Source organism: Pelmatolapia mariae, linkage group LG12 (assembly GCF_036321145.2).
Source record: "Pelmatolapia mariae isolate MD_Pm_ZW linkage group LG12, Pm_UMD_F_2, whole genome shotgun sequence".
Lineage (NCBI taxonomy): Eukaryota > Metazoa > Chordata > Actinopteri > Cichliformes > Cichlidae > Pelmatolapia > Pelmatolapia mariae.
The window spans coordinates 2007835-2028115 of NC_086237.1; the positions used below are offsets into that span (position 1 = coordinate 2007835).

A 20281-nucleotide genomic window follows, 5' to 3' on the forward strand; every position below is an offset into this window, starting at 1 on the left:
CTTTTTTCCAGAACAGGAAAAGACCTCAAAAGGAGGAAATGAACATAGCTCAGGCAGGCACTGCTGTTTGCTGTTCCTGGGTAGGGGACTGAGAAGAGAAAAGAGAAGCATGGGGCGACCGTGGACAACAGACCAGACAAAACGCAAATTAAAGGAGAGTAAACAGAACTGAAAAACACAGCAGCACATAAACACAGCACGAGTGAAAGGCTGGGAGTAAAGACAAGCACTCAGTGCATCATGGGAATTCTCTTCAGTGTCCCCTGTAGTTTCTCCTGTCCAGGGTGTGGCTCACACTGCCTCTCTAATACATGACCATATTAGGCATATCCTCTCCCTCTGACATCACACAGAACCAAAAGTAGAAAAAGAAAAACCTGACTGACCCGTCTAACCTCTAAAAGTAGCGTGTCATGGCTGCGTAGGGTCATTAAATCTTTTAAATGGAAAGAAGCTCAGATGATGCTATAACTCAGAAATGAAGCAAATGCCTTTGGTGGGAAACAGCAATTTTTTATTGAAATGAAATTAAAAAGAATAAGTACCAGATCTATTGCATTATTGTAACATTTTGTTTCTGTAATGGGGGACGGGGAGGTTACTCTACTGTGGGTTTTTTCTCTCGTAGGATGTAGTGAACACAAATATACAAGGAACATTCAGCTATTACAGATTGCACACCAGATACTGTAGTAACGCAGTCTAATACAAGACCACCAAAATAATCCAGATTTCTCCTTTTTTTTTTCCTTCTTTCTTTTTTTGCTTTCGATTAATCCTTAATTATTTTTTCCCCCATAAAGAGTACAAAAGTCCACCCAGAGTCGGGGTCATGATCATGATCTACACAAACCTGTCGCTCGGTATGACCCGTCAAACAATGCCTCAAAGAAAAACAAAAACAGAATAAATCCAGCAAAAAAAGAGAGATAATCTAATGCCGAACATGTACAATGCACTGACACAGAAAGTCAGCTGTGTTAATAGACATGCAACAAGTAACAAAACTTGCTGAAATCACAATAATTATATATAAAAAAAAAATCTAAACCCAGTTATAATTGCATAAATACTTTGTACAGTTCATTTATCTGCTGTGAAATGCACCTTTCAGTTAAAACAAAAAACTTCATTCAATAAAAACTTGACTGTTTTTTTCTCTTTTTGTACACGTGAAGGTGCAAAAGGAATCCTCGATTGATAGAAGCCGACTCGGCCGTTTCAGCTGGATGGCATGATTGCACGCTAAGTTACAGTACAGAAAGGCAAAATGATATAAAGGAGGACAATAACATGAGTGCATATTATTATTATTACAAGGAGCGGTGAGGGTGAACATTAAATGCCTGTGAAGACTTGTGGGACGTACAAAGGAAGAAAGAAAGCAGCCCTTGAATGCACAGTTTGCCCACAGAACCACAAACCGAGTGAGGGGAGATGTGCAGTCTTTAACGCAGAAAGAGCCAAACATGGATTTGTGTTGACAAAAGATCAAGTTACATTCAACAATATGAAAGCAGATAAAACCTCTGATATCGCTGTCTCAGCGGGGCAGAGAAACGAGTTTTTATAGTGTTTAAACTCCTTTGAGTACTTCACATTTTTATGTTTCCTTGCTCAGGTTGAGTCTCTGTCCCGGCTAGAGTTTGGTTTCTATGAGCTAACATTTGTGCTACAGAGAATCTCAAAAATGCATTTAGTCCAACGACAATCGCCTGAAATTGCTGATTTTTGCCTTTTCAGATGAAATGAAGAATTAAGTAATTTTAATTTCTTCGGATTCTGGTCTCAAGTAATAAGATAACCGTCACCGCTCCCTGAGCCTGGTTCTGCCGAAGGTTTCTTCCGGTAAAAGGGAGTTTTTCCTTTCCACTTTCGCCAAGTTCTTGCTCACAGGGAGTCATCTGATTGTTGGGGTTATTTGGTCACTGTTAAAGTGACAGTCACTAATCTGATGGCACAAATGACACCCCATAGGTTTGAGTTTGTCCCGTGTTATGTTAGTGCAACAATCCAAGTCCTTTTACATTTAAACAGTTAAGCTGCAAATGAATTCAGACGTCTGAAAAACATTAAATTAATCAACTCTACAATCAAGTTAGATCAAGTCAAAAGGTTTATTAACGTCAACAACTGAAGGGCATGAGGTTCATTTTATGCTCTCAGTCTAAAGTGTCACATCAAAATCCATGTCTTCTCTTCCCCTGCAGGAGCAACAAGGATGGAATATGAAGCCATAGCACTGATATAATGGTAGGAAAAGAAACCTACAGACTCGCTCTCCTGCAGCTTTACCCCAACTGTAAAATATGGTAAAGAAAAGCAAAACAAGAATACTCTGCAAGTCTGTCTGGCCTAGTCTTTACCTTTAAAGACAAAACACGCCAAGACTTATTAAAAATCCAACGGCCTGCGTGACTATTTACACCTCCTCCAACGTCTACATATACTCTGAAACATCTCTTTAATAAAAAGGTGCTTGGCTGCAGCTCCAGTGAGTGAGGATAACGAGTGTTAAGAGCTGCTGTGATAATGCCACAGGGGAGTAAAAATCCAGCAAATCCTCAATAGAAACCAACACTATAAATAAAAAAACAAAACACAGTTCATGAGGAAGTCCCTTTTTAGTGTGCATTCAAGAAGCTGCTTTAAAGCTGTACGGTCAAAAAAGAAAGGACACGATGGACGCTAAATGTGCAGTTACGGGACGCATGTGTGTTACTTTTAACCTTTTTACACAGGATGACCCGATTTTTTCTCTCTCTTAATAACAAATTATAATAATGCAGAAGGAACCACAAAATGAAAGGAGTGATATGGTTCTAACAAGAAAAATCAAAGTCAAACTGAACACGATAAAGTTTGTAGTCTTCAGAAAGCAGCAGTAACTAAAATAAAAAAAAAATCTCCAAATGGGAAAAAAGGACTGAACAGATGACATCTTACAAATTAAACATCATAACTGACACAAGAAAACAGTTTGGCAATAAAAAAAAGAGGAAATGACAATCAGAGAGTAAACCTCTCTGTCCGCGTGGCGACGGTTTGACACTCTCACAGAATAAATCACAGGTGTGTAAACAACAAAACGATCGGGAAATTATAAAGAAGTCATTTTGCATAACTAGACCCACTAGTACGGTCAACCCAGAGACATTAATTATGGACATTCATCTCCCTCCCTCCCCTCCGTGTTATTCTCGCTGTGACTCGTGACGCAGACTACACACAATCATTTTTTCTGTTTTTTTAAAGCCAGGAGTGGTTAGTCACAACGCTATGTTACAGGCATTTCTTTTTACTTCATTGACCTTATTTTTTGTTCTGTGTTTGCTCCTTTTAGAGTTAAAAAGGCTGTGATACCTATTTACACTATCAACAAGTTTTTGTCTTTTATCATCCTGCTGTGAAAGCTGAAGGAGTTTTGCCTGTTTCTTGATCTCTAAGCAAAGATGGCGGATGACTGATTCGTGCGTGCTGCGTTTTTTTTTCCCTCCGCTCCAGGTGAGTGCCGGTGGTAAAAGTGGGGACTGAGTTTCTTTCCATGTTCTTTGCGATCTGTTGTCCTCGTTCACATCCTTTTTCCTTTGCTGAGCTCCGCCGCCGTACTTCAGTCGCTCCCTCCTGCAACACCCTGTCGGTGCGGTACAGTACACGTGGTTACTGAGGGTTTAGGAGGAAGGAGTTTTGGGAGATGCAGAGGGAAGTCGGATAGAGGAATGAAATGCTCGCCGGGTCCTCAGGAGGGGCTTGTTTTGGGGCTGGCGGCGGGTGGACGTGGAGCTCAGTTTCTGCAGCCGTCCTCGACGCTTCGCTCATGCTGGAGGTTGTAATAACAGTTCTGACAAACACGCACAGGTGACGAGATCTTCAGCCGTTTGATCTCTGATTGGAAGCGACTGCACCTGTGACACAGGGTGAGATAAGGGGGAATTGAAGATGATGAAGGTGAAGAAAAGTAACATTTCTGAGTATTTTAACACTTTCACTGAAGTGAGCCACGATTTAAACTGTTAGAAACAAACAAACAAGCCCAATAATTTTTTTTAAACACACACACAAAATCAGAGAATGAAATATTTTATTTGCATAAGATCTCAGAAACCTCAGAGAGGCCCAGAGACTTGCCAGCAACACCTCGGCAACCTCCAGCGGGTGATTGCTGGAGATAGTGTAACTTGGAAAAAGTGAGCTGCAAAACGGAAATGAAGACCGTTCGCCTGTTGCTGTGCAATGGTAGTGTGCACAGCAAAAACCCACAAAGGACCCCAGATCGAGCCTCGAGGAACACCAGAGCCAAAAGCTGACAAGGCTGAGGTAAAAAAATGAAGTGCAATAAAAAAAAACCCAAACTGTGTGGGTTAAAGCATGTAAGCACTGTTACTGTGCTGTTACTTCCATTAAAACTTCAAGAACTTTAATTAGAATTTATGTACTGGTAGTATACTGGTACTGGTACCAGAAGAAATGGTAATGGTTAATTTTGCATCTCTGAAACTTAAAGTGATTCTGGATATACTTATTTATACCTATAAGGGTATTTTGTTCTGACAATTTCTGGTATGACAATGACATATAAAAGCATCCTTAGGTGGAAAAACTGCAGAATAATGATCTTACTTCTGGCAGAAGAGCTGTCCGCAGTTCCTACAATGGTGGCGTCGCTCAGTAAGCGAGAAGCGAACCGTGCAGCCGGAGCAACTGTCCACTACCTCGTCCTTCACCCAGTGGTCTGCTGCCGAGCGGCCGGGCTGGTCGCTGACCGACCAGCTAAACACTCTGCCACGGCCGTCACCTACCAGGATTTTACTGTGGTCCCTGAAGAGAGGAAAGCCCAAAGCGGGAAGGAAGAAAGAGAAAAACAAAACAATTAAATATCTTGTTTTCAAAAATATTCGCTTGGACTGAATTATATATTTTCAAAAGAAGATGTTCTTCAGATGTGACAAAGGAATATAGCGTTTACAAAAAGAAACTCATTTCCTGTTTGTCGGTTTGGTTCGACCCGGCTCTCTTACTTGGAGATGGCGAGGGAGGTGATCTCAGCTGGGTGAGCGTTATCCTTGCGATCAAAAGCCGTGTGCATGGTGAGCTTACTCCGGAAGACCAGCTGGCGCTCCCATCTGTAGCCTGTGAACGCACAAAAACAAACACTTAACAAGCAACATTTTAACATGAGTCATTAGATCAGCAGACTAATCCTATCTATTTGTTGTCTGCCCTTCAATGGCAGAATAATCACTTAGAACATGGAAACACAACATGGTTTTTGCAGCTGCTGGACACCCACCTGCCCTGAGCTGGTTATATGTCCGTGCCTCCATAGTGGAGGGATGCAGCGGCTGAGGCGCTGAGCCCTGGCCTGAGTGAGCTGGGTGAGCGCCTTTAGTTTGGCCCTCAGAGTAATTTACAAACACGAATCCGTCCTTCTCGTCGATGCTGAGGGTGTCTGACCAGCGGTGAGAGTCGTCAGAGCCGCTGTCCATCGACCAAGATGCTCCTGCTCGGGCAGAGGGACCTTAAGGGTATTAATCAATGGAAAATTAGCAGGAACAATATCCTATATCAAACAAAGGTTCTTATATTAACAAGTAAAAAAACAAACATCAGTGTTGGTACTCTACAAGGGGTCGTATTATTGCTCTATTTCTACAACCAGAGATTCTGGATTTGATGTTTCAGCCTCACAGTGGAGCCGCTGCTGATCCCACGCTCTTCAGGAAGTGAGCATCAGAGCGCAGCAGCTAATGAGAGCAACGCAGCACATGCTGCTCACCGCAGGGCAGGCGACACAGACATAAACAAGGGAACATTTTATACTAAAGCCAAAATCAAAGCTGACACTGATGATAAGATTTTAGTTTTTTTGCTCTTGCCCGAGATATCTTTCAATCTGAATGTCCTCATTGACTGAGTTCAGTCTGACTGACATAGACAGTGGAAGGCAAAACGCTGCTACGCCTTTAACGATAGTGCGAGCTGTTCACTCCAGTAGCAAACAAGTGAACATCTGGTGTGCTTTGCTTACACGTAAGATAATTTTAGTGTTAGTTCTGGATCTGAATGTGTGCTCATTCAGATTTTACCACAGCTGGTCTGTGCTCAGGGAGGTTTGTTCACCAGCTGCACTAATCCAGCTTTCACTCTTCCTCATCTACAGAGATGTGAAGACCTTTCTCGTGTTTTGGGGGTATGCACAGCTGGTCATTACATCTAAAAACCAGAATGCTATTAGCACAGTACCTCATCCAGCTGACGCCCATCAAAATTCACAGGTTATTGTCTGTAAAATGACAATTGTGACCTTGACTTTGAGCACAACGACCCATTAGGTGATCAGTATGTGTTTGTTGAATGACCTTCTGTAAAATACTGCAGGAAGAGTAGCAATTCTTGTGGACGTACAAACAGATGACAGACAGCTCAGCATGGCAAAAGCTTCTTTGGCTGAAGTGGCGTATAAAAAAATAATGCAGGAGCTGGGATTAAAAATATACCGTACATTTACAGCTGATTTTTATTACTCCAGAGCTCCTACCCCCACTTCTGGTAAAAAACACAAAACTGTTGAATTTAACTTGAACATAAACTTATATCTAAGTACCTCTGGGTCTGTGGACGGTGCTACCCGGCTGGCTGCCTCCACCTGTCGAGGGGTTGCGTGGCGCTCTGGGCTCTTGGCTCAGACTGGGCTCGTCTGCATCCGACTCACTGCTGTCATCATCACCATTGTGACTCTCACCGCCCTCTGTGAGACCAAGATAAGTTTGTACCTTTGTACAAATTTTTATAGTGACATGCATTGTGTGATTTGTGTTCTGATGACTCGATCTAGCAGCTCCAATGAGCTCATTCATTTCTATTAGGACTCACCGATCTTCTCGTCAGCACAGCAGTCAGGCACATCTGGCTCTACAGGCTCAGGAGCAGGGGTTTCTGGTACCTGGAGGAACTCCATTCTCCAAAACTATAAGACCGTTTTTAGTAAGATTTAGCACAAGGAATACTTTTATAGAATAGAATAAAATAGAATAGCTCTTTATTGTCATTGTTGCAAAAACAATGAAAGGCAGTTTGGCATCTCTTCATGTGTGTGAAGTACACAAAAGTGTAAGTATTTACACAATAACACAGACAATATTTAATATTTTTATAAAGAGTTAAAAAAGTGAAAAAAATGTTCTGTCGTTGTAATGCTCGACTGTTACTCATTTTATAACAGCACAGAAAAAAACATGTTTTGGTAAAAAGTTGAAACAAGCAACTAATAAACTTAAAGAGGGATATGCATCCACGCGAGCTCACCCTCACAACGCCATCCGAGTGGCCGGTGACGATGACGTTCTGCGTGTCCCACTCGTTCATCTCCGACACGCAGCAGCAGAGGATCTGCTGGCTGCGGCCGGTGAAGGTGTTGGCGCTGGCGATGGGGCTGCCGTTGATGCTCCACACGTGAATGTAGGTGCCCGCGCAGGACACGATGTCCCCCTGTGCAAACAAACACACGTCGTTCCAGCGTGCGGCTCGTAAACGATCCAAACTACACCCACAGTTTCTCTGTTCCACGTGTGACGGAGGACAAACTTACCGTCAGTTCATTGATACACAGAGCCGAGACGGGCGCTCGGTGCCCCCTGAGCTGTGTGACGAAGGAGAGCTTGTTGAGGTCCCAGATGATGCAAGTTCGATCCCGTGAGCCACTGACGACAATGTGGTACGCCGAAGACGCCGTCAGACACGTCACGGCGTCCGTGTGGCCAAGCAGCGCCTAAGATATAACGCAACACGGGAGTCACAATGGCATCAAGAAACTTAAACACCTTAACATGGAGGATTTCTTCACTTCATTAGTGTGTGGGGAGATTAAAGTCTGCAGATTAACGTTTGTGCTGAATGAACTGACCCATCAAACTAATTTCATGGGTCAAACTAATTAAACCCTGTAAGGATTAAGCTGTCATTGATGAACCTTGGCAATCACAGGAGAAACAGTCCTCTATCCTTCCTCTGAAGCACACAGTGTTCAGCTTTGACCTAGCCTTTTGATTGGTTGGACCTCATACAGTTGAGAGTGCTGCCAGGTTTCTATAAAATGTCTTCTGCTTTAGGATAATTTAAAGTTTGATGACTGAAGCGCAGCTGCTGCACGAACCTGCACTGCGTCTCTTTGTGTTCGTTTACCTGTTTGAGCATAAGCGACTTTGCCCTCTCCTTTGAGGTTCCCGTCTCCCACACACAGATGGCGGTGCTGGTGCCACCGGTGATAACCAGCTTTGGGTTTGGACATATGGCACAGAAGATCTGGCCCCACTCTGACAGACACTCGTACACCACCAGTGCCTGAAACAAGATGGAACATCCAAATCTGTTTGTGGAAAACTGAAAAGATCTACAACAGTAACAGCTTCTGTTCTTGGGACTGTTATCTTCAAGCTTTCCATTCATTGGTTATTCATTCTGATGCATTTAAACAAGAGGCATCAATTGAGTCAGGTGCAGCTGAGTATTTGTAATGATGTAGGCGGCTGTAGGAGAGGAAGGACACCTCCCAATGATCTATCACGACACCGTCTGGGGTCTAGACAAATACTCTCGCAGACACGCAGCAACGAGGCAATAAACTGAGAAAACAGGCAGGAGAAAACCAGCTGCAAACCCCAGACTGACCTTAGAGGGGATCAGACATGAAACAGTGCTTCTGAGCATGAGGAAGTGTTAGCAAATTAAAATCTAAATCTGTTTCAGCTTGAAGAACGTCTCCTTTCTAGCTGCCAGCAGGAAAACAGAATCTATACAGTACAAATCAGATGTAGCTTTAGTGATTTAAAAGCTTCTTTAATGGCTGCAGAGCTCATGTAAAATGCATTTTTAGTGAAACACCAGCAGGGGGAAACGATGCCTTTACTTTTACTAGGAATCCTCAAGGTGAAACGAGTAGCAAACACGTACAGCGGCTCATTTTTAAATTAGGTGAAAGAAATCCACAATTATTGAGAAAGGAAGTCGGCAAACACAACATCAGTATGCAAAAGGATGGGGGTCACTCACACATAGAGACTACATCCTGGAGATTAAACTCCTCAAACACCTTTTTAAGTTTAAATCTATGAGGAACTGGCTGTCAGGATAACTTCCCACTACTGACCTTGTCGGAGTCATAGTTAGCCAGGCGACAGCTGAGATCGGCGTAACCCCAAGCAAAGGTCTTGCTCCAGGTGGGGGGAACCAGAACTTTGTTTTGCTCTACAGCGAGGATGCCCTTGTCGGTGGACACAATCTGTCCCACAGGGTCTTTCAGCTCTGGAAAACAGAACGCGCATGCACAAAGAAGTGTGAATTTAAAGGAGTTACACACCTCGTATTCACAAATAGACCGCACGAAGCTTTGTTTACACAGCAATCAGTAGTGCATGCATCCTGTTTACTGAGCAACACTGTGAGCAATTAATTGACTACATGATGTGTGTGCGTACCTTTAACTGGTGCAAGAGAAGGTCTGAGGTTGTCCAAGTGATGGAAGAAGATCTTGTCGCTGTTGGAGCTCGGAGGAACGCCGGCAACGTCGCCGTTGGCTTTACTACGTACCCGTTTAGGAGGGTGGGGCTTCTTGAACAGCTGAAACACAAACATCAACGACCAATGATTCGACAGCAAGATTTCAACATCTACTCAAACCCAGTTAAAGGCAAGAAACCAACCGTAGTATAAAGCACGTTAAATGAGTCTGTAATGCATCAATGTTTGTAATGTAACAGGAAGCAGATCAGGTAAAATAAGAGGATCCACCCTCCTTAGAAAAGGGTGGACCCTCTTATTATATGTAATGTAAATATACTGTTACAATGGTCGATGCTAATAATAAATTTGTACACCTCTCGGCTCTGAATTAGAGATGGCACGATACCACTTTTTTATGTCCGATACCGATACCAATATCATAAATGTGGATATCTGCCGATACCGATATGAATCCGATATAGTGTATTTTAATCAATAAAACTGTTTTGTTTTTTTTTTTAAATCTTGCTGCATTGTGTATAAGTTCATACTCAAGTTTAAATAAACAACAACACTAAAGCTATTCTGTTATACCTGTATGTAAAAAAATACACTGCGCCCAAAATATTTCATAGTTCAGCAACACTGATCAATCTAATAAACTTAAACCTACTCCATCCTTCCTATTCTGGTATTTTAAAGAGTACTTAGCAGAAATATTAAGCAACCTAACTAATAGGGTTACAAACTCCCAGCAAAAAAATATAGGGAACCACCCCCCACCCTCCACCTCGTGATGCTTAATCGACGTAATCAACTTTAATTTGATGCAGTTACTATATACAGCAATGGACTTCTATATATTTTACATAACATTAAAACTTTGGGTGTAAGATTCAGATAATTATTTATTAAAAGCTAGACGTTTTAAATGAGAATAAGAAAGATAAGTATGTCTTTGTGCCCCCTTTTCCCTGTTAATGCCCTATCGGCCCCCCTGGCTAAACTTTGCTAGATCCGCCCCTGCACAGTTACCAGCCGTCAGCTACGTAGAAAAGGATCCTGGTGTAGAAAGTAATATTAAATACATTCTAACAACAGATTATCAAGGTTAAACGTGCTGCTGTTGTTCAGCCGCTGGTTTCCTCTTTCTGGTGCAAAGTGGGCCAAAAACAAAGAAGAGAGACGGACTCGCGACAGAAAAGCCGATCAGCTGATCATTAAGCAGTTTCATGATTGAAGTAGCAGCAGGAGAGGGAGGGAGAGAGAAGAGGCAGTCGCTCCATATATCGGTTGTTAAGCTTAACGCAGGAATGCTTTACAAACACTCAGAGATGAACTTACACACTTGCTTTACTTCTCTCTGGGATAACTTCCTCGGAGATGAAATGCTGGTTTGGTAGCGAGGCTACAAATACACACAGCTGCTCTATCACGTGATGCACACTGCTCCAACGTGCTACGGTTATGAGCCGAGTTACGCCATGTCGCAAGTTTTGTGAGGTGCTTTTCTGATATTTAATGGATCGGATTACATTTTTTATTTCTCGCCGATATCCGATCCAGTAATTTACGTCAGTATCGGACCGATACCGATACGTAATATCGGATCGGTCCATCTCTACTCTGAATGATGTCATAAAGAGTCCGTAATAAGGTCCTCTCAGATAAACAGCCCTAAGAAGCTCTCAGAAGGTGTACAAATGATTGAGTGTAGATTGATGGGAAAAATTACTTTAAAAATGTATTTAGATTAAAATGAACACGTCAGTGTTTCTGTCTGACCTGTTTGGGGATTTGTCCGAAGTTGTTGATGAAGCCGATGGTGGCCGTCTCTTTGAGCGGGTCGTTGATGTTGTAGATGTCCACCTGACCCTCGTAGAAGAGGTGGTGGAAGACGTTGACCGCCTCCACAGCCGGAGGGCCCTGCTGCTTGTAGCCGAAAATCAGGTCGATCCATTCGTGGAGGTGGGCCGATACGTAGTCGCACTCCAACGCCTGCAGCCGGGACAGAGGGCGTGTCGACCGTGAGGGCGGATTCAAAATCACTCAGAGTAAAACCAGCCAAGAAGAGCTGATCTCTTACCTCTCTGTGGACTCTGATGAACTCCCGGGGGTCACCCTTAGCCCAGGGTGGGAGAATGACGTCACCCAGTTTGGTCCCATTCTGCTTGGCACCTGGTGCATGAAAAGCAAAAGGAGGAAAGAGCATTAATAACAAAGCAGTGAATGATCCCAGTCAGTTTTTAAACAGTGCTTCGATCAGCTGTGACTCTGATACTGACCCAGGTCAAAGTTATTGGAGTTTAGCAGGAACTCGGGCAGATAGAAGAACTCCGGGATGAGCTCCTTGACGTCGGCCATGTTGTGTTTGGAAGCAGAGAGCCAGGCTTCACGCACGCTGTGGAACATCCTGTCAGCCAGGTCGAAGTGTCCTCCCTGTTATTCACACAAAGACACATTTTTAGCCCCCAAAAAGAATTATTCCTACAAGTTAAAAGTAGAGAAGGCACAACTCCCAGGAAATGCAAAGAGAGCCCAGCAAACAAAAAAAATAATAATAATACCAGTACTGTGTTATTAATGTGGTTTCATTGTCCTCTGGAGTTTTCTGACTTACTCTTTTATGGGGCATAACAAGTTAAAAAAGAAGAGGGGAACTAATACATTTAGCTTTTTCTATATAAAGTTAAATAGTTGGTAATAAAGTTGAATTAAACAAATAAAATAGAACTTATACTGCAAGGCTTGACTCTGCAAAATATGTAAAAAAAAATAAGTAAGTATATCAAATGTAACTATATATCACTTAAAAAACCCCTCCTGGAATAGAGGGTTGGAGTTGTATTACATGTTTTAGTTTTCAAGTTGAACTGTTTGTAGAGTCAAAACTCGTCAAACCTGAAGTCTGAGGAAAATCTGCGTGAAGGGCTCCATCCGGACCAGGTAGGAGGCCACAATCATGGCTGACGAGTAATGAGTGCCGTAGTGGTACGCCGGGGTTTCACCTGGCAAGGCAAAAAGAGCTTAATGATATAGACCAGTACCAGTTACTGGAAAGAAAAAAAAGCAGGCTCTATGTATTTTTTTTAATTTCATATTTAGTACAGAAATAAATCTAAATGAATGTTATAAATGACTTCAACAAAAAATATCCTGGTGCAGGAAGCATCACACATTCAGGAGCTGGCAGGTTACAGACCAGCTAGTGTCTAATCCCAGTGGGTCTGAGACAGTCGTCACCCACCCGTCTGCTGGGTGGGTGACAACAGCTCAGGTTCAGTTCACTCTGCATGTTTTTTCTGGGCCTCTCCTGTAGGCAGGACGACCCACATAGCGAGTTTGTGGTACTAAAAGTCTGTAGATGATATTAACACACATTTATCTGCTCACAGAGAAACGTTATCTGATGGTCTCCTTTCCTTACCGTTGGGGTCTTCCCAGTCCTTGTACCGCTTCTTGTACTGCGTTAGCCGGGTGTCAGTCTGGGCGCCCATCGGCTTGGCGAGGTTACGAAATGTCTTTGGGTTGGTGAGGTCCAGCTCCTGGTGACCAAAAGCAACCCAAACATCCATGAAATCACCGCACTGCCCCCGGTGGCATTCATATCAAAACTGGGGTATTTTCTGTTGTGGACACGGAAACATTAAAACAGCAGCAGATAAAATCTTCAGGCACCTCTGAGTCGTAATCGGCCAGGATCCAGGGGAACACCGGATACTGCATCAGGTCGTTGTAGGAGCGTCCGGCCAGGGTGTTCAGATGCATCAGGTACTGGAAGTTACTGATCTCTCCTCGCTACAGAACACAAATGCACACAAACACATGTTGTTGAGCCATGTGCTTTACTTCAAATCTGAAGTCAGACTAACAAATTCAGGTTCTTACCTCCCATCTCTGAGTCACTGACTTCTCACCAACCAGTGTGCTGAGAAGTCCAGATCTGACACAAACCAGGACAGAGAGGATGATTAGTTTAAACAACTCAGTGGTCTTTTATTAATTATACACTCATGATTTTAGGTTTGTAGAGTCATTATGTTGAGACATAACTACAGAGGTCAGAATCTATTATTTATAAAAATGATATGAGGTGAAGGTGGATGTACCCTTGTTCCACGCTGGTGTTGGGTCTCTGGCCTGAAACAGACTCAGAGCTGTCAGCCAGCGAGGGCACCACCGCCAAGAACCTGGAAGAATCAAACACGACCTATTAATTTACAGACTCATGCAACCTGACAACAATGGTGATATACCGGCATTACAGGGAGAAAAAAAAAAGCTTTATATGAGCAGCAACATCAATCTTGGCAAAATCCTTCTCCTCAACAGAGATCACGACAACAGACTGAAGCACAGCTGATCACGGCTCTCCAGTAAAACAAAATTATCACTGAAAATAACCCTGACAACAACTCCTAAGGAAACAGTAAGAAATGATCACTTGCAGCGTGTGAGTGTTGAAAAGAGCAAGTTTAATTAAACTCTGTGACTGAAATGTGAGTCAAGAAGCTGCTGCTCAGGTACTGCATTTATATTTATATATGTATTCAGTACCTTTGGTAAACCTTGTTGCGAACTCCTTTCTGGAAGGCTAGCAAGTAGTTTCTCCCATCCGCTGAAAAGACTTCCACCGCCATGGGCTGAAAGAAGACGATGGCATACATGAGATTCAGGAAAAAAATTAAATAAAGAGCCCAAAACATTTACAGATGATCTATCATCATCATTTCCAGCTCCATATTTTTACTTTTGGACTCCAGAGAGTAGTTCTGCATGATTCACTGTTCAAAATGATCCTAATTTATCTAACACCAAACACTGGTGCAGCCCATAAACTCACTTTAGCTCCTTCTACTTTCCCTTTAACGCAGATTCCTTCTGTTTGCCTGCACTTATTAAATGACATCATACAGAACCAAGAGTAGAAAAAAACCTTGAAAAAGCCATGTTTAATAGAAGCATCCAGCTCTGTTATAGTATAAAAGACAGAAAAAAGCAAAAACAAAATAAGTTCCCTATAAACTACTCAATTTAATTATCCTGTTAGTTCCTTTATTAAAAGAAAGCATGTAATGGTGCATGCAGTGTGTGTGTGTGAGAGACACATGCATGCTGACCTGCAGCAGGTAGCGCCTCTTGTGAACCTCCTTAATGTCTTCATAGGCAAAGATGCTGCAGGTTCTCTTTAACTGGCTCTGTCCTTGTCTCGCTCCTCTGGGGATGATGGCCTCGTGCATACTGGAGAAAAAACACACAACAACCCACTCAAGAGAAGATCCACTTGAAATTTTAATCCCCTGTTTGCGGTGGGTACGTTCCCGTGACATGGCTGAGAATGAAAAAACACATACATCCGTAATGGATCAAATTAGCTGGGTAGTGCATCTTTAAATCACTCCAAAAACTTCAAAGTTGAGTTGAAATCAAAAAAGCATTCAGCTAACAAAAGAGTGTGTCTTGAATAAATTATCAGCTAATTGGCGTATGATTTCAGCTCTGTGCTGGTACAGGACAGTGGGGAAGCTTAGGAGGGGGTAAAAACACCAAAACAACCCGAGGGACACACCACAAAGTCTGGGAGACATCTGCTCCTTTTTCCCTTTTTTGGTTATTTTCCAGCAGCATCTCAAAGGAACAGGCTGAGCAAGTTCCACGAAACAATAAATATGAGAAAAGCTTTGCGGACTTTCACAGCGCATGCTCCATCGGCAGCATTACATCATCCCAGCAGCAGAAACTTCCACTGCAGCGTCCACGGGAATGATGTCATCCTTTATTCAGAGAAAGAAAGTGCCGATGCCGCGTCCGCTGTCAGGTGAGGGACGGATACAGAGGCGTGAACCTACTTGGGTGGCAGCGTGTCGATGTCCCTGATCTCCCTGGACACAGTCATGGTATAGCCGTCGATGACGTAGAAGTGCTCCTTCCCAAACAGCAGCAGACCCTCGCTGGTGTCGAGACCCTGCACTCTGGCACAGCGGTACATGTGCTGAATCTGGAACGCACAACAGCTAATTAGCTAAAGTTTAGAGAGGTCAATTACACAAAGCAAAGCCCCCTAGGTGAATTTCCTCTGAACATGGAACAAGTAAATGAGTGTACTTTCTCCACTGGAGAAGTAGCTTTGTGTAAAACCTCTGATCCTCAAATGCTCCACCTGAGCAGAAACACTACAGTGGGAGTTAATTTAAAGGCAAGTGAGCCCAGAAAGAATTAATCTTTCTTGTAAAAACTGACAAAAAATCTCGAAAGCAAGACTCAGGGAAGTGTAAAGGTGATACAGGTACTTCATGATCAGACCAACCTCTTCTTAAAAAGCTTTGATTCACTAATTTTTCCTTTTGAAATGTCACAAATATCTGGTTACATCATAAACATTTTTCTTTTGCTTGTTTAATGCAGGTCTTATTATTTGACAGACAGTATAGAGAGAAATGCCTTAATCTCGCTTTTTGATTGGGCAGCAAAGACGACTTCTCCGGCTGCAAAGAGACCAGTTTGTATTGGAGTCTCTGAACAGGCTCCCCTACTCTGTGACCTCAGCAAGCACTTTTCCTGATTGGATAACAAATAGCCAGTAAGAAGTCTCAAAATGCCAAGATGACTGATGTCTCAGTGGCTAAGCCCATCTTTTATACACAGTCTTTGTCCAGCACTCCAAGACATGGACTCTGTGACCTCCTCGACTTAGCTCGTCAATCTGTTTACCACCTCTGTTTCTGGAATTTAAAAATGCAGGTCAGAGAATTACCGATATGCCCGTCTATAAATAGACTTCAACGCTAGGAAACAATACGTTTAGGTAGCACATGCATTTACGCTTGTTCTCTTTGACAAGAAATACTACATAAAACAATTCTGCACAAGTGTCACTCCTGTGGGAATGATCCTTGGTCTCACAATATTTCCGTAACATCAAGCAGGGAGTTTAAAGCTTTAACAGATGCTTTCTTACTTTGGGGTTAACAAAAAAAACAAAAATTTGCTTTAGGATGTGCCTGAAAGTAAAGCTGATTCATCCAACTACTTATGTATGCTTATATATACTTAAATATATCTTAAAAACTACAAGTCCCAGGGATAATTTTGTAGTGTGCTCACAGACTGTATATAAAAGATGGCGGTAGCCAGTGTCACATCATGTTGGTGTTTTCAAACTGGATAACGATGAGTGAGATCTGCCTGAGAAACATGGCAGTGAGAGGGCAGTCATTCACCAGGCGGGCATGCCCTAAATCCTAACCTGCTTTATCATCTACTTCACTTTAAAAGGAACCACAGTTCATGAAGTAAAGGACGGTTGCTACCATAAACTCAATATTAAGGTGTTGCTGAGGTATTAGTAAACACGAGTCTGTATAGCTATACATTCACACTTGTTTTTGCAACCAGGGAGGCTGCCCCCTGCTGTCCATCAGGAAGAATGCAGGTTTAAGGCACTTTTCAGACCTGGAGGTAATATCTTTTATATTGTGTGTGTGTGTTATTTAAAAGGTCTTTTTATCAGATGAGATCCTGGGACTGGACACCCAGTGGAAAACTCATCACATAAATAAAGTCAATAACAGAAGACGTGAAACTTGACATCTAAAACTTTAGAAATCAAAGATGCAGTTTGCTTGTGTGTGACTGTAAAGCAAAGAAATTGGAAAGACAACCAAAGTTCTCTGTCACACGCTGCCAACTACCCAAAGCCAGAACGATAAAACCTGACTGCTGCGGCAAGATTAGATGTTCCTGCACAAACCGTGTCACAATTCTGCAACAACTATGTGCAATCATTTGAAGAATCGTCAAAAAGTTCCCAGTCAATACTGAACAGTATATTTGGCTGAAATGCGCCACCTGCAGCACAGGAATCGCTCAGGTGTAAAACACACTATGATTCTACTACTATGTTAACTATCCACTCATATCTATGTGCTTCCCTCGGACTGACCTTCTCTCCCTCCTCCAGGAGTCTCAGCAGGGACGTGTTGTCAGTCTTCTGCTCCTCTTCGGGGCCTCCTGACTCTAATAGCTGCTCCTGAAGCTGGTCCTGACTGTCCTCATCTGCACCGTCCGCTGTGGACCGAGACCTCTTCAGTGGAGCCTTCACCAGGCCTGAGGAGCACAGTGCAAACACAGTGTTACATACAGGCAACACCTCCTTACTTAAGATAGAAACTAATCATCCCACAGAGAAGGACAGAACTCCTGAATCCATTCAGAAGATGAAGCACTAGAAAGGAAGGCCAAATGAGGATTTCTCTGAATCTTACTCTACGTCTAACAGCATCAGTGGCACAGTGCTGTTTCTTTACCTTTGACTTTAGCGATGGTGTCCTCTCCGTGCTCCAGCTCTTGGTGTGTGGTCTCTCCCTCGGTGCTGTGCTCTACAGAGTGCTGGTACATGCCGGGGTTTCCGGACAGCAAACGCATGAAATACTCCTTACTGTCGTAGCTGATGGCGCGGCGGTAACGCAGAGGTTTCTGGGGAGGAGAGAAGGAGGTGAGACCGTGTAGCACCGCATGACTCCACTTTGATTAGACTTTTTAAAAAATTTTGGCTTTGTCAGTGTCAAAACACAAAACATGCTTCAGTTAGTTATTCTTCATCTTTATATTCTATGGATCAAAATAAAAGGTAGATATATTGACGATGCCTTGCACGGCTCCTGCATGACGCTGCAAGAATTTCAGTGAGAGGAGCATCACACAGGGCAGAAACTTGCTGCAATAGCGCAGTAAAGTGGTGACGTGGTTCACCCTATGCTGTATTTCAGATTTCACATCCACAGGCAGCCTGCTTAACAAAGCATAGGTGCTTCATTCTTCCACTCCCAGAGTTAAAGCCAAATGCACTGGTACCATGTTATTCATGTTGTCATACCCTGTCCACAGACACACAGGTGGGTATTTGAATATCTGCCCGAGTCACCTTTGTGGTAGTTCCTGGTACTGCACATGCCCTGGACCACATTTTGGCATGACCACATACACACACACAGACTTGCATGGTTTAAAACAACATGTATGTTACACTCATGCAGTCACAGCAAGCATCAGTGGGGGCCAAACAGGTTTTTCCAGAAGGTACCTGAACACAGTCAAAGACCCCAACCAGAGGTGAGGAATCAAGGGGCACCAGAGGGGGACAGGAGTGCTGAAGAAGGTAAAGAGACGCAGGATATGGCTATTTAATATCTCACGCGGGAATTTTTTCAATTAAGCAACCAAACAGCTCAAAGCCACATGACCCTACACATCCTCTGGAGTCTGGAGAGGTTAATTAAATGTAAAAAATTATATTTTTAGATTTTAATTGGGAGAAATATTTACAAGGTTTAAGTCCAAATTTGAGCCAAATTTCAACACCAGAACTTTTGCATAGGAAATTTATGTTTCCTTTTCTCAAACCATTGATATGGCAGATTTGGTTTTTTTTTTTGCTGTTTCTCTTCTAATAATATGCTTTTTATGTCACATCAATATGTAAAAAATAAACTGAAAATAGTGGAAGAAATAATTGAAAAGTGTGTGTTTGGTCTAGTTTTATCATCTATTCAACGTTAGTGGCTTCTTCTATTTCAACCATACGTACAACTACAGAGCAGCTAATTCAGCACCATTCATTTGAGATACACGACCAGTCACATGTTTGGACACAGCTTCACATTTAATGGTTTTTCTTTATTTTTATGATTATTTACATTCACATTCAAAGTTTTAGCAATTTTCTGTACTGACTGACCTTGAACTTCTTAAAGTAATGATGAACTGTCGTTTCTCTTTACTTAGCTGATTGGTTCCTGCCATAATATAAATTCTAACATTTGTCAAATAGGGACTTCTAGACTTCTGCACAACACAACTGGGAGTTGGGACCCCTGATGGTCCCAACCCCATTAAGAAGCACCATATATCTTGCTTCATATATTTGATGTCTTCAGTTTGTATCTACAGTGAAGAAAGTAGTAAAAATAAAGAAAAACCATTAAATGAGAAGGCGTGTCCAAACTTTTCACTAGTAGTGAGTATAAAAGATTCAAATTTTGACTTAATTTTCAATTTTTTTTTCCCACTGATTATTTTTTATTATAGGTTACTAAAGAGGACAGGAAAGGACAAGAATGCTGGAATTTTACTGCAGAGCACTGAAAAATGTGTTTTTCTAGTTAAAGTTGAGCTTTTTCCTCCCTGATGTCCTTTCTCTTCTTTGTCCTCTCACACTCAACTGTGACGATCTGTTGGAGGTGTTTTCCTGTTAAAAGGGAGTTCTTCTTTCCCACTGCCACCACACGCTGCTCATAGGTGATGTTAGGGTTCTCTTTCATAGCATTCGTTTCGTGTCTCACTATGGGAACGCCTCCTGCGTGACCTCATCAGAAGCTCAAATACCATTACGCCAGCCTTTACAGGCTGGCTAGGTGACGCCCATGTCAGGAGGGGCTAGTGCCTCCCTATATAATAGCCTGACATAGCGTCAGATGTCATTCAAAAACCTCTTCTCGCTTCTCACAGAAGCCTGTAGACAACTGTGCGATTGGGTGCTAAAGCTAAACTGTCCACAGATTCGAGTGAACAACTCGGTCGCCGGGCGCTTTGTTCCCAGCTTTTCAGTTGTCCACTAGCATACAAGCAGTAGCAATACTGCTCTGTTACTAGTGCTGGTGCCAAGTAGCAATACTTTCACCCAGGGAAGTAGCAATATTTTCCGAAAGCGAAGTAGCAACACTTTGCTAATAAAGATACCCCTAGCTTTACCATCAGGTAGCAATACCCCTCAACGCTAGCGGTC

The 20281-nt window shown here is 42.7% G+C and overlaps 1 protein-coding gene across 9 annotated transcripts in view; it reads right to left on the reverse strand.

Moving 5' to 3' along the window:
* Positions 1-498: 498 nt before the first annotated feature.
* Positions 499-20281, reverse strand: part of wdfy3 (WD repeat and FYVE domain containing 3) — a 130356-nt gene continuing 110573 nt past the window's right edge. For all 9 annotated transcript variants that reach the window (XM_063490048.1, XM_063490049.1, XM_063490050.1 and 6 more), the window contains 24 exons: positions 17805-17973; positions 17441-17604; positions 15348-15496; positions 14619-14739; positions 14056-14141; positions 13608-13688; positions 13387-13441; positions 13177-13296; positions 12926-13043; positions 12400-12506; positions 11784-11937; positions 11585-11676; positions 11284-11496; positions 9474-9615; positions 9146-9300; positions 8182-8340; positions 7589-7768; positions 7306-7488; positions 6874-6967; positions 6605-6748; positions 5291-5518; positions 5019-5130; positions 4621-4818; positions 499-3905 (listed from right to left, as the gene is read on the reverse strand). In XM_063490048.1, the coding sequence (XP_063346118.1) occupies positions 3785-3905; positions 4621-4818; positions 5019-5130; positions 5291-5518; positions 6605-6748; positions 6874-6967; positions 7306-7488; positions 7589-7768; positions 8182-8340; positions 9146-9300; positions 9474-9615; positions 11284-11496; positions 11585-11676; positions 11784-11937; positions 12400-12506; positions 12926-13043; positions 13177-13296; positions 13387-13441; positions 13608-13688; positions 14056-14141; positions 14619-14739; positions 15348-15496; positions 17441-17604; positions 17805-17973 (3345 nt within the window). In that variant the 3' untranslated portion in view covers positions 499-3784. The remainder of the gene's footprint in view (positions 3906-4620; positions 4819-5018; positions 5131-5290; positions 5519-6604; positions 6749-6873; positions 6968-7305; positions 7489-7588; positions 7769-8181; positions 8341-9145; positions 9301-9473; positions 9616-11283; positions 11497-11584; positions 11677-11783; positions 11938-12399; positions 12507-12925; positions 13044-13176; positions 13297-13386; positions 13442-13607; positions 13689-14055; positions 14142-14618; positions 14740-15347; positions 15497-17440; positions 17605-17804; positions 17974-20281) is intronic.